We start from the raw sequence: 14,212 nt of genomic DNA, 5'->3' as shown, positions 1-14,212 counted from the left end.
TGTGGTATTGATATTAAATAGTGTTATCAAAAGCGCATTAAGCTGCAAAAGTGACATTGTTTCACAGGTGGCTTTCTGTGTGCACGAGCCGTGTTCAGCTCGGACTAGGATAAGCAAATGGGTTTCGGATGCGCGTCTAAACGCGTACACACAAAAATGTAAAAAATGCCTTTTCTGAAGAATATTTATGTAAACACAAAGGGTTATGTCTTAAGTAAATGTGTACACACAGTTAAAAAAGAAAACACGTGTGTAACAATATATTGGATCAGTGCATTATTTTTTATTTGTTTATTTGATATGGACATAACAATAGCATTGGACTAGCCAGATACGTTGTTTTTTAGTGTTATATCAAAACTGCTTATTTGCAACACAGTGCAAATAACAAATAATACAAACACAGTGCAAAACAGTACACAATACAATATTTAAAAAGTAAACAATACACATCATCACTATGCATTAGCTCTTAAAGTGACAGTAGACTAATAAACCTGCTACAGTCTGTCATTAATGATAATCAAACAACACGACACAGGAAAATCACTCACTGATCTTGACTGAATAACTTAAGTAGCTTTAATAAGGATGAATATATATTTAATGTCTACAGTGTCTATACAGCATTATTTGTGGTATTCAGCGTGGTGGTTTTTCTTGAGAGGCTTGAGGTTTGTATGATTGTACGTAGCATTTTTAATATGTTGTGTTTATATGTGGCTTCTTCCTTGGGCAGGTTTCTCTTGTAAAGAGATTTTTTATCTATATGAGACTTCCTGGTAAAATAAAGGAAAAATTAAAAAAATTGCAGATTTTTTACATTTGATTATTCAATTTTATTCATTTTATTAAATTCAGTTACTAATCTGAATATCACCGTTACTACATCTTCCTGAAAAACTGAAATACTTTCAGTGTTTCCCCTAGAAATTTTTCCAGCAGCGGTGCTGTTACGTGCCCAAGGTTGTTACCAAGCCGCGCGTGGTGGGGTCCGGGGTCATGCACCCTGGAAGAGTTTTTTTTTTTTAAAAACCCTTAAACCATGACTTCTGGCAAGTTTTGTGGATAGAAATGGACATTTTAAGAAAAACAAATATGACATACCATCAACTGATTCAAGGCATGATTATTGCAGGACGTACCTTGAACTGCAGTCACAAACAGAAACCTTAATTTTATAATTTTAGACAGGATTATTCATGGTTTTCTTTTGTGTTCATTTTCAGCTTGGTAGAAATTGTTTAGGGGAAAAATGAAACGGCACAACCCAGAAAAAGATTATTTACAATTTATTGAAAAATTTATGTTAATGGGAAAGGCCACACCCAATCTGTGAGCACTTAATTTTTCTGGGCTTTTCATAGAAGATCTCTAAGGCTCTTTGGTAATTGAATGATTGTGGGGGTATTTTTTGTTTTTGCAAGAAGTCTTATGCTCATGTAGCCTGCATTTATTTAATTAAAAAAACACAGAAAAAACAGTAGCCTAATATTGTGAAATATTATTACATGATGTTCTTTTTAACTTTTTATTAATCAAAGAATCTTTGAAAAGAAAAGAAAAGAGCATCACATATCATATTAGAATGATTTCTGAAGGACACCAACAAGTTTAGTAGACTCATCTGAAAAATTAAATATGATTTAACGTTAACTATCAGGACTATGAGCAGTAGGTGATACTTCCTCGTCCTCATGGAGAGCGCAGTTCGTACCGCTTTCTCCTTTCCACAAGCGCTTGCTCTCCCTTGGCGTCTGTCGTTGCTATGCAACCATGAACAGAGGCGCGCTTGGGAAAACGAGCGCGCCGGCCGCATTTGAAATAATGAATTTGCACGCGCAAAAAACGCGATATGTGAACGGCCCCTTATGGCAACGTGACATTAGTCTAATCGAAAATATTTCCATATGTGGCTCTTTCCTCCTTGTTTACAAGTGGATTCAGAGCCACCGCATGCAGCGCCGCCGGTCGCCATGTCTCAGTGTTTTTAGGTGTGTACGTGAATGAAGAGAATGTCGTGATATTACTGATCATGGAAAGATTTTAAACCGGCGCTGAAAATCCAGCGGCGGCGCTGCGCCGCTGCTGAATACATTGTAGGGGAAACACTGACTTTAAGTTAAAAAATTAACACTTTATTTAATTTGTATTTTTTGTTTTTATTGTATTTATTTCTCCTTTTTGTTTGTAATTACTTTCTTTGTTCTTATTGTATTTTATGTACTTGTCTAATGTAATTATTTTTAGGACTTTTTCCTACATTACTTATTAGTTTAGAAATTTCACTGTTTAAAATTACTCGTATCATGAAATAAGACTTTGATCACATCGCCCACCAATAATCATAAATAATCATGATTTCAATATTTCCATAATCGAGCATCCCTATCCCTTATTAGTGACCATTATGAAGTGACATGTATCTTCACTTCTAGTGTAAGGTGTTGTGACTTGATTTTAAAAGACTTCAGTGTAGATACAGGTCATTTGATCCTCCTTTTGCTGCGAGTTTCGTTCTTTTATTACATCTGCTTCTACAGATATCAGTTCTTGATGCGTTTCATCTCTTTTTCTGACCTCCCTCGTTGTACTTTTCTCCTCATTTCTTTCTGTCCCGCAGAATTTACTGTTATTGTTCCATCATTCAGTCCTGACTTTTATCTCGGCTAAATTGCCCGTTTCACTCTCACAAATGGAAATACTACACAACTGGATGTCTCGCTGTCGGAAAAGAGTAGATTCAGAATAATACAAGGCAATTTCATCGTCTTTTGACAGCCAGAAATCATTTTTATTGAAAAATTCATTCCGTAGAGCACTTTCAAGATGCCAAATGCATCTGCGAATAGAAGGTTACATTATCTAGAGTGGACTTTCATTTGATTGTTGAAGGATTATGGGTTTGTGTAAGTCTATACCTACTTCTGTACCTTAAGCTTGAGTTGAAGTTTACTGTATAATTGTGGTCTGCACTGTTAAAATCATCAAGATTTTTTATTTATTTTGGCCCTCATACACAATTCCATAATAATTAAACATGTAGGCTGAAGCCTTAGCTTATTTTACATACCACTTCTTCATAATAAGCGTAACTTCCACTGCTACACGTAATCTATGCAAAAAGATACAAACAAAAAACAATTATTTAAGACAAAAGTTAAGACCTTTATACACAACTGAAAATAACACGTTTCATAATACAATCGTTTAAATTTCATGTGCACATTATTCATTTTGAGTTATGTTTGTTTATCATCTTATTTTTAAACTTTCTTTTTGATTTGCAAAGTGAACTACACATTCTTAATTCCACAAACACGACAGAATATCTATATATATCTATAGAATGAAAAGCTGGTATGTGTATTTCAGTAAAATGATGCCAGTGACTGAAGTGTCAACTTCTGAACATGTTTTTATGGTTGTTGTTTTTAGGAATTGCCATGCATCGAGGAGTTGTCCAACACATCGCTGTTCTCCTCGCCATCTGAATCTCTGTCGGAGTATCCAGACCCTTCAGGATTCGGCCCTGAAAGCCTGGCACAGTTACCCGCTGAGGGCACCGTGGCACCGATGTGCTGGGATACACCTGGACACAGTCAGAGACCGGTATTTATACTCTGGTTTTCTCTCAGATATACCTTTTTCCGCCATTTTCACTGGTCCTGCCACAAAACTCAATAACAATCAGCACGTTTGCATGCATGCTCTTAAACTGATTGTTTTAAGAAGCCGACAACGTGTGAGGTCATGTAAATGCGTTAAACCATTTTCATTTATTATTAGTAAGTTATTAGTAAGGTACACAGTTAGATTTTTGCCGTAGGTAGTTTTCCCGTCATGAAAATACTTGTGGTATCAGATTAAAGCCTATGGAGAAGTACACAGTACACGGAAGATTACGTTTCAATGTATAATCTGTAAACACCGATTTCTTGCATTGCCAGGTTATTGGTTTGCATGTAAACTTGGAACATGTGTTATCTTAATAAGCTGATTTTTGGTACTCGTCAGTGTATTGATGTGCATGTAAATGTGTTCAGTACTCCCTCTCTATTAGGAATGCACAATATATCGGCCACCATATCGGTATCGGCTGATATATGTTAATTTTTAACGTTCTCGCTATCGAAAATTTGGTCGATATATTAAAGCCGATAAATAATGGATTGCTTCCTTCAGCTGAGACACTTCAGATGCGCACTGATCAACATTGATGATTTTGAAGTGCTTGAAAAGAAAGGAAAATACATTAAAGTGCAACAGTGCAAGTCTGTCATATCGGCTACATGAAATTATAATGAGAACATTATAATAGGGCTGCAACTAACGATTATTTTGATAATCGATTAATCGGACGATTATTTTTTCGATTAATCGATTAATCGGATAGAAATTAAATTAGATTTTTTTTTATTATAACTAAATAAAACCGTAAATCAGGGTATTTATGTGTAAAAGTGTACTTTAAAAAGTGCAAAAGCCACACATTGAGTTTTACTAATATCAATATTTGCATTGTTTTTAATGATAATTGCTGATGGCAAGTTGACAAACATGATTATTGTTAAAAAAAATGATATCCAACATATTATGTTTTAACTAGTGCTGTCAAACGATTAAAATATTTAATCGCGATTAATCGCATTAATGTCATAGTTAACTCGCGATTAATCGCATTTAATCGCACAGTTTTATCTATTCTAAATGTCTCTTGATTTCTTTTTGTCCCATTATTTTTTCTCATTTTAATGCTCTTATCAACATGGAAAAGTGGATCGGCTTGCTTTGTGCAAATGTTTTTTATTGAAAACAACATTGGCATATATTGTGTTCAATTTCACAATAAAACATTCTTACTTGGAGCAAATAATCTCTCACACAATGTAACACTGTCCATCAATAAAAGGGTGAAAGAAATACTGACGAGGTCCTGATATTGACGAGGGGGCGGAGAATTCGCATCAGCTGTGTGTGTGTGTGTGTGTGTGTTTGGCCATCATCAAGTGGTATTTCAGACTGGACGTGCTGCGATGATGATAGCTCAGTTCACAACGACAAAACACACAGATCACTTTGGTCTCGTCAATGGAACCATTTGGCAACTTTTTAAAAGTAAACGTTCCATTCACAATCTTATTGGCATCCATTTCGGTGTCTCGCGCTCGTCATCCACTCAAAACTGGACGTTTTGAACGTTCCTATAACATTCAGAAATAACGTTTTTATAACTTAATGGGAACGTTATGAAAACGTTCTTATAACCTAAAATTGTTAGCTGGGGAAGAGGAGAGATTCGCGATTGCACTGAACACGTTTTAAGTGCAGGCACATATTGTCTGAGCGAGCCCAGAGAAAATTCTAACAAGAGCAGCGTGTATCTGAGAGCGCGCGACTCGAGCAGAGAGATTCGTGCTCGGCACATTATATTCCACGCGCGAGCAGAGAGATTCGCGCTCGCGCATCCGGCTCGCAAGCCCAAACAAGTGTGTGCGGCGTGCCTGTTGTTTTGTTTCCGGTCTAGCTAGATCAGCTTGCGCTTTCAAAACGTCCATGCCGCGTCCTATTGCAAAAGCATGTGAAAAAAAAACTACAAAGTTTGCTAGGCCAAAAAGACCGTTAATCGCGCGATAAAAAAATTAACGCCGTTAAAATGGGTTTGCGTTAACGCCGTTAATAACGCGTTTAACTGACAGCCCTAGTTTTAACACAATTTTTGTTAAAACAAATTTACACAGACATGTTGTTCAGATGTGAATATCTGAACTAAAAACAAACTAAAAACATCTAAAATATATAATTCATTTAATTTTTATTTAAAATTAATTATATATAAGGAATATAAGGATAAAGAATATAATATATATTATATATAATATATAAAAGAATAATATAAGGATAAATTGATTAAATAAATATAGAAAGACTGAAAACAATTGTGTGAACGTAGAGCCACAGTAGATCGCGTTTGAAAAACAATTAAAACTTAGTAGACAAATGCTATAAAAAGAGAACGGAATGGAGGTAACGTTACCCAGCAAGCTAACAGGCTTGAGTAAAGGACAGGAGAAATTATGCATTAGTGTACAAGCATTCGCTGAAAACCACTGAGTACAGTGACTAAAAAACAATATTTTACTGCAGCTGTTATTAACTGCCTTGCGCTATTTTAATCCATCACTTACGTTGCGAGCGAACTGATTGCGCAACCTGATGCTCGAGACAAAATACAGACATCCCAAGATCCCGGAAGTCTCCCGCATATTGATTGCGGCTCCCTGATGCCCGCGAATTAGTTCAAACTCCCGAAATCTAGAGCGCGCAAGCAAGAGCGCGCATGCGAGACAGAAGAGACTGCTCCAAACCGTGTAGCGCGCGCTCGGCAGAGCGCCTGAGGGAGAGAGACCTTGCGTGTGTGTGCGTACCAGTAAACGCTCCCCGTGACGTAAGCAGACCAACTAATCGATAATGACAGTCGTTGACAACGATTTTCATAATCGATTTTATCGATTAGTAGTTGCAGCCCTACATTATAATTGTGTGCTTGGGACATGAATTTCAATGGTGAGACTTTTGTTTTTGCAATCAGGCTCTCAAAAAATCTATAAAAAATTTGAATTTAGATTTATCAGCCAAAATATCGGTTATCGGCTTTCAAATATTAATAATTATCGGTTATTGGTATTGGCCAAATTTTTCATATCGGTCCAACCCTACTCTCTATAATGTTGAGCCAAGTTAAAGTTGTTTTTACATTTCAAATTTAATAGACAGGGATCCACATTCATGCAATTTTCTGTATTTTCCAGTGTGAAAAGTATGTCTCGCATGAATTGCATAAATCAAGAAAAAATGTGTTTTCTACCAAAGTAAAAGCAAAAAATAAAAGTATTTTTAAATGTTTGAAAGCAAAGAAATTTAGATTGCCGTTAATATTATTAGTTGTTGTTTTTGTATAGTCATAACGTCTTTAGCTGATCACATGCTTGCATAGATAATTGTAGTAACTGACTTTTATCCAATATAGCATTAGCCTGAGTCCTATTTCTCGTGTGTGTTATTTCATATGAGTGTTCAGAATCTCCTCTGTGTTTTTCAGCAGAACCTGAGTGTGTTTCCGGGCAGGTTGGATGACTTCAGCGCGATCCTGTCCGCGTCAGTGGCAGGATTTAAGGTAGATGCTCTCCTTACCTTTATCTAATACTCTATCCTCTATTTCATCACATTTCATCCTGTGTTTTCTGCCTCCCTCGTTCATTTCTACAGGCTGCCCCTCCACCGCCACCAGAGGAAGAGGAGGAGGCGGACGAGGAAGAGACGGAGGATTTGGGGCATGCGGACACGTACGCCGAATACAAGCCATCGAAATGTAAATGGACATGTCATATCATATCAATCTACAGCACAGGGGTGGGCAGTATGAGTATGGTCATGGTGTATGACACGTCATAGTTATTTTAAGGTCCCAACAGGCCCTAGGTAATAAAATGTCCTATATTTTAAAAGGTATATTAGTGGTATTTATGTAATGGAAGACGCATCTTTTTCGGCAACATTTAGGGATGTCCCGATACCATTTTTTCTGAACCGATCCAATCCGATACCAAACATTCTGAGTATCTACCGATCCGATACCAGCGCAGTTTAAAAAAAAAAAATCAAGTAGAATTTCTATAACTCTGTGTTGAACTGATAATCAGTCTTTTGTGTGTTAAACACAATCTACTTAATACGGACAACTTCATTATAATACGGACAACTTCATTATAAAGAAAAACAACAAAGCAAAAAAAAAAAAGATCATAACCTATGACAAAAATTCTATTATAAACTAGATTAGTGGATAACTCAGCAGTAAAATTTAGTCTAGAAAAATCACAAGTGCACCATAAATCTGAACATTTAGTGAAAAAATACATTATTTAGTGGGGAACAAATAAGAGACAATAAGTGTAGCACTAAATCTGGTAAAACGTTACACATTGCTCTTTGTATTGTTGTAAAATACACTAATGAAAAACAAGATAACAAAAATCAAAAAGATCAATTATTTTATATATAGTCTACTATAAAATTAAGACATTTTTACTGTATAGCACAGCTGTTTAATGAGGCAGCAACATAAGATAGGTAGGACAGAACAAAAAAGGCTATTAATAATCTTCCATTGCGCAAAAGTATTATAATATGATTATGAAAGGCTGCAATATAGTGCGGCACAAAGCGCTTATGCGCATCCCGAGCGCAGAATGATGCGCTTGAAGCAACACAGTCACAGCGGGTCGAGTCCGCATTGAAAAGTTCTAAGGAAAGACATATCAATGCATAGTGTATTATACAGTATCTATCTATGCAATAGTTTATTGAGCCTTTTCTTTTAACAGTTTTAAATTTCAGTTACTGTGCGCGAAAAGAACAATTATAGTGCTCTCTAGTGTTGTGATCTAACAGACACACGGTAGAAACGAACATGATTAAGGCACAGCAATTAAGTCCAGCAAGATAGAGCTTTATCTACAGATCAAGTATAATAATATTAACATTGAATCATCTTGGAGAGAGTTTCATCGTTGACTGTCGTAACCGAACGCGGCGCGCTGTTTGAACGCTGAATGGAGAATGACTGACAGCCGTAGCGGAGGGAAAAGTTTACATGAACTTGAATTTAATGACTTAAATATTCATTTCTATCTTACATACTATAGTATGGCTTCAGAACACTTATAATATAGTGCATGAAATCCTTATGGTGCTTTATGCTTTTGTGGGGCTTAACAAACACAGAATAGTAAACGCACAATATCGGATTTGGATCGGCCTCGTCTGACCAATACCCGAAGTAACCCGATCCGCCAAAAATGGCATTATCGGAGCCGATACCGATACTGAGTATCGGATCGGGACATCCCTAGCAACATGTGATCCATTACACTTTCTTTTCTATTCTATATCTATTAAAAAAAATACAAATTGTGTACTGCATTAGACTTAACTGGGAATCACTTGCATATTGTTGTCCTATTGTTAGTTTAATTGCTTCTATTTCTCTCTTTATTTGTAAGTCGCTTTGGATAAAAGATTCTTTAATGATTAAATGTAAATAATGGTATATTAATGATATTAAGATCTTAATGGTCTTAATTATCATTTTAAGAGAACTTAAATTTGGGGATGAAATAACAGTAACTGCGATAGGCAAGCTTATTTGTATTGCACATTTAACACACAGTGGTAATTCAAAGTGCTTTACATAAAACAAAATAATAATAATAATGCACCGATCATGATTTTTCATGGCCAATTTTGCAAATTGACCGATTCTGAAACCTGTTTCAGTGTTTTCAGATCATCAGCGCTTCATCTGCAGTGTAGAGAGAGTGTGTGCTCATGGTTGCCAGATTGCAAAGATTGAGTAAATCACAGGGTCAGAAAATGGATCCTTTTAACAGAAAAGTTCTGATTTGGGGATTTAAAATCTTGACATCTGGCAACCGCAAACATGAACGCTCGTAGTAGAGCACAGCAGTCACCAATATTTTCTTCTTTTTCTTTTTTTTTAGTACATTTAGTCTTGTCTTATTTCGTTAATCATATTGCATGTTGATATAGTCGCAGTTATCGTTTACTGACCTTGGTGTCGTCTCGTCTAAAAGTCAGAGATTCTCGTCCGAAATTTGCGAAAAAAATAATAAACAATATATATATTTTTAAAAATAAATAAATACGACCATGTTTTGTCTATCCCGTTTATACACTGCCTCCGAAGCTTTTGCCGGTCATAAAAAAATTCGGATCGGATACATTGCAAGCATTTTGAGAGGCGTTTTGACAATTCAGAGCCACCGAATGATGAATACGAAAATTTGGCAAGGACTTTAAATCTAGATAATACACATACATTTCTACATTAGTCCATCATCCTGCCCACCCCTACTACAGCAAAAACTCAACTCGATTTCATATTTTGTTGTGTTTCCGTGTCAAACAAGCGCTCTGTTCACATGTGTGCAGCTACTATTGGAATCTCTCACCCTGACATCGTAGTGGAGACCAACACACTGTCCAGCGTTCCTCCTCCTGACATCACCTACACACTGTCCATTTCAGACAGCACCATTAACTCTGGCCTGCTCTCCGCCCTGCAGCTCGAGGCCATCATCTACGCCTGCCAGGTGCTGTTCCTCTACTGTCTCTCTGTTATTGTCTGTTTCCACTCAGAAATATTAAAGGGGTGGTTCAGGATTTTGGACATTGTTCATTTCCAAGTTAGCCTGGGTGTTATTTATCAGTGGAGACAGTTTTCGAAAATTTTCATCCAGTCCTTTCAGTTGCATAGTTTGACGGTGCTAGGCTTGCGCGAGTCAACGGTATCTGCTAGCCTGCCATTAAAAACAGTTTTACCCACTCCACAGTACACCAAAAGCAAATAAATGATAACGCCAGACTATCGATGTAAATGTCTGCTGTTGAGAGAATAATGTTAGAAATCAAACTACTCTTGCATTTCAATGATCGCATTACATTTACAGGAACTAGTTCTCAGCAGCGGCGGAAGTTTACTTTGCTCTGGTTAGTAGCACTGCGCTGAAAAGTAAACACAGAACAGAAGCGCACTACAGTCGGGACGTCTAGCTAGCTAGTAGTAGCCTTGAACAACGATATTGAAACATTCGATTGTAAACGAAGGAATTGGCACATGGTGATATACTCTGCTTCTGTAGTGATGATGTCAGCGGCAGGGAAATACACTTGCGTGATTGTCATGTGGACCGGCTGTCTCGGTTGCCTTAGGTAACTTAATATCACTCCGCCGCTGCTATAGGCTGTGCTAATAAATACAGGGAACAAAGTATAACTATTGCAATGCGATGAAAGGATAGTTGGATTTCTAACATTATTCTCTCAACAGACATTTACATCGATAGTCTGTCGTTATAATTTATTTGCTTTTGGTGTACTGTGGAGTGGGTAAAACTGTTTTTAATAGCAGGCTAGCATATACCGTTGACTCGCGCAAGCCTTGCACCGGCGAACTATGCAACTGGAAGGACTGAATGAAAATTTTTGAAAACTGTCTCCACTGATAAATAACACCCAGGCTAACTTGGAAATGAGGTTCAATGTCCAAAATCCTGAACCACCCCTTTAAGGTTAAGGTATACTTTATTGTCCCAGAGGGAAATTTGTCTTGGGCTCAAAAAGACAGCCAGTGTATCACATATAACAAAAAAACACAATACAAAAACACCATAACACATACATTGTGTCTCTAAAAAATGTCTAGTACAAATGTATGACGTTGCCTTTGTGTTTTTCAGCAACACGAGGTGATTCTTCAGAACGGTCAGCGAGCCGGTTTTCTGATCGGCGACGGGGCTGGTGTTGGGAAAGGACGCACTGTGGCCGGAATCATACTGGAGAATTTTTTAAAGGGAAGGAAGAGAGCACTATGGTAAACGCACACGTGTCCCTAACACGCCTGACGAGTCAAATGAGTTTGACTGAACGTGAACCTGAATGCCCGTGCACACCGGATTATCGTGCGTGCTTTTCGCCGACGTTTAATGCCTCGTGACTAAACAAAAGGCGCCAATGTGAGTATGCACATCGACACGCAAAACGGCAGGCGTAATGGCGTAATTTGTTTTAAAAACGCCTTGGGTTCATTTTTTTTTTGTTTTGTCAAAGTTTGATTTGGTTTGACCGCTTTAAAAACTGTCCGACCAATAGGGCTGCACAATATATCGAAATTATCGAAATATCGCAAATGTATATATTGCGATATTGCAACAGCTTGCAATAACGGGTCATTAACAAAAGACAAAGAGAAAATCACTCAATGCTCTTGGCTAAATAACTTTTGTAGATTTAATAATAATCAGTATATACATTTAATTCATACAGTGTAAACTAATCAGTGTTTATTTTTACATTAGATTATTCAGTTTCTGTTAAATAAAACGAATATAGGCGTTCCTGAAACCCTAAACCCCGGGGTTTACACTGATGCTAAAATAACACTTCTTATGCTACAGTAAAACACTCCTGTTCACTTTCACTTTTCTTGTTACAAAAAGAATGTGAAACGCGTATGTTGGTTATACAATTTTAAATATATTTTAAAGATAATTTAAGTTTATTTTACACACTTTAAGCATTATCGTGTCGGATACCGTATTATTTAATGAGTTATCGCATTTATCTTCAATATCGTGCAGCCTTACCGACCAATGAGATTAGCGCTTTTGTTCACGTGCCTGGAGCTGGTGCAGTTACAGTGCTTGGCATAGACGTAATAAATATTATGTCTATGGTACTTGGTGGCGCTCAAGCACAAAGCGGTCTTGCCGAGCTCACACATTGATAGAAGACGACGACGAAGAGGAAGATGCAACGAGGCAAGATGAATGTAGAGCTGCTGGTCTCTTTGGTGTCTGAACACAAAGAACTTTGACAAACACCACAGCGATTACAAAAATCTCGATAAGAGGGAGTTGTTAGGGAGAGGAATTGCAGATCAAATAGGATTCAGGGAGGGAATTTGCACGTTCACTCGGCGCATCGCCAGTGAAAATCGATTGGGTATGAACATAAAGACGCCCCGAAAAACTCGCGTGATAATCGTCCCGGTGTGCACGGGCCATTAGAGTTTAAATTCTCCATTCATTATGATGACTTCATGCATGACAGAGGAAACTTGATTTTTTTTTTTTTTAGGTTCAGTGTGTCAAATGATCTGAAGTACGATGCTGAGAGAGACCTCAAGGACATAGAAGCTCTCAACATCCCTGTGTTTGCTTTAAATAAGGTTTGTGAACTGAATCGTCACGGTTTTATTTACATCAGTATTGCACACGTTAGGGCTTTTCCAAATGTGATGGAAGATCAAACTAACAGGGTTTGTGAGTTAAAAGCTAATATTTAAATCATATTTATATTAAATCATAATAAATGATTGATTGATTAAATTTTAATACTAATTATAATATAAAAACATAAAATAAAGAGATTTTATAAAAAAATGTAATTGTAATCTTTTTTATATGCATAGTTTTAGTTTTATTAATTTTAATACTTCAACCTTATTTATTTAAATTAGTTACAGACACAACATTTTTTAATTTTCTTTTAAGTTCATCTATTTATTTTTCATTCTATTTCAGCTTCATTTCAATTAATGAAAATTATTTTTATTAGTTTTAATTTCACTTAACAACACTGCCTTAAACCTTCAAATGCGTTAAATTGTTGATACATTAACTTAAAATACCAGGCGTCTTTAAGTGAAAATTCTTGGTCACGGTTCGACTGGCAAAAAGTTAGAAAATTACTGCATTAATTCATTACTTGATAAATCAGGCTTTTTGAACAAATCTCTAGAATAAATGATTCAATGATAAATACATATTTAACAGTTACTTGTCAATGTTACTTGATGTTATGATGCAAACCGATATTTGAAGCGTTACTTTCAAAAGATTTATTTTGATTGCTTCCTCAGACATCAGTGTTTATATCCGAACTATAAACTTTTATCCCAGTAATTCTGTGGTAATTTGAATGTTTGTAACACAGAAATAATGATACCGTGTGGTTAAAAAGATTTGCAGATTGCACATTCGAATGTTCGCGGAGCCGCATGATTCCGGTGTGACAGATATTAATCTTTTCCACTTTCATACAGATTAAATACGGAGATACGGCTACCTCAGAGGGCGTTCTGTTCGCCACATACTCAGCGCTGATTGGAGAGAGCCAGGCCGGCGGGCAGCACCGCACCAGACTCAAACAGATCCTGGACTGGTGCAAACCCAACTTTGATGGAGTCGTATCCTTCACGTCCAGCGTTGCAGCTTGTGCATTTATTTGAAATCTTACATTTTTAAAATCTTAACTGGAGTTTTAGCACCATTTCAGCCTGAATTGGCATTCAATAAGAGTGTTTGTCCATTTTCAAAAGGGACACACAATAGTTGTAAATAATTGCAGCAAAACCTGTTTCGTGCTGTACCTTTACGAATGATGTATAATATAATTTCTAAATTACTTCTGTTATAATTGGCTAACCTCTTTGTACAAGCACAGTTCACATTGTCATTCATCAGGGATTAACTTAATAGTGATTAACTGTTAAGTAAGGGATATACCATGGCTAGCTGTGCATTATATGATTTTAATGCACAACGTGGAGGTAAAGAACCACGCAAAA

The 14,212-nt window shown here is 36.7% G+C and overlaps 1 protein-coding gene across 6 annotated transcripts in view; it reads left to right on the top strand.

Annotated features, from left to right (window-relative positions):
- Window positions 1-14,212, top strand: part of sbno2a (strawberry notch homolog 2a) — a 58,101-nt gene that overhangs the window by 7,379 nt on the left and 36,510 nt on the right. For 5 of the 6 annotated variants that reach the window (XR_013200731.1, XR_013200730.1, XM_077222111.1 and 2 more), the window contains exons 5-11: window positions 3,439-3,612; window positions 7,103-7,177; window positions 7,270-7,372; window positions 10,015-10,175; window positions 11,322-11,455; window positions 12,721-12,811; window positions 13,688-13,831. Coding sequence is in view for 4 of the 6 variants with exons in the window: in XM_077222111.1 (XP_077078226.1) it covers window positions 3,439-3,612; window positions 7,103-7,177; window positions 7,270-7,372; window positions 10,015-10,175; window positions 11,322-11,455; window positions 12,721-12,811; window positions 13,688-13,831 (882 nt within the window). In the remaining 2 variants the exon portion in view is untranslated. The remainder of the gene's footprint in view (window positions 1-3,438; window positions 3,613-7,102; window positions 7,178-7,269; window positions 7,373-10,014; window positions 10,176-11,321; window positions 11,456-12,720; window positions 12,812-13,687; window positions 13,832-14,212) is intronic. The other variant, XM_077222113.1, reaches the window with a different exon arrangement.

This window comes from Siphateles boraxobius, unplaced genomic scaffold (assembly GCF_051911475.1).
Source record: "Siphateles boraxobius isolate OS27281-9 unplaced genomic scaffold, OSU_SipBor_1 86, whole genome shotgun sequence".
In the NCBI taxonomy this organism is placed as follows: Eukaryota; Metazoa; Chordata; class Actinopteri; order Cypriniformes; family Leuciscidae; genus Siphateles; species Siphateles boraxobius.
The sequence above is the reverse complement of the archived record's forward strand: the minus strand, read 5'-3'. Positions and strand labels throughout refer to the sequence as shown.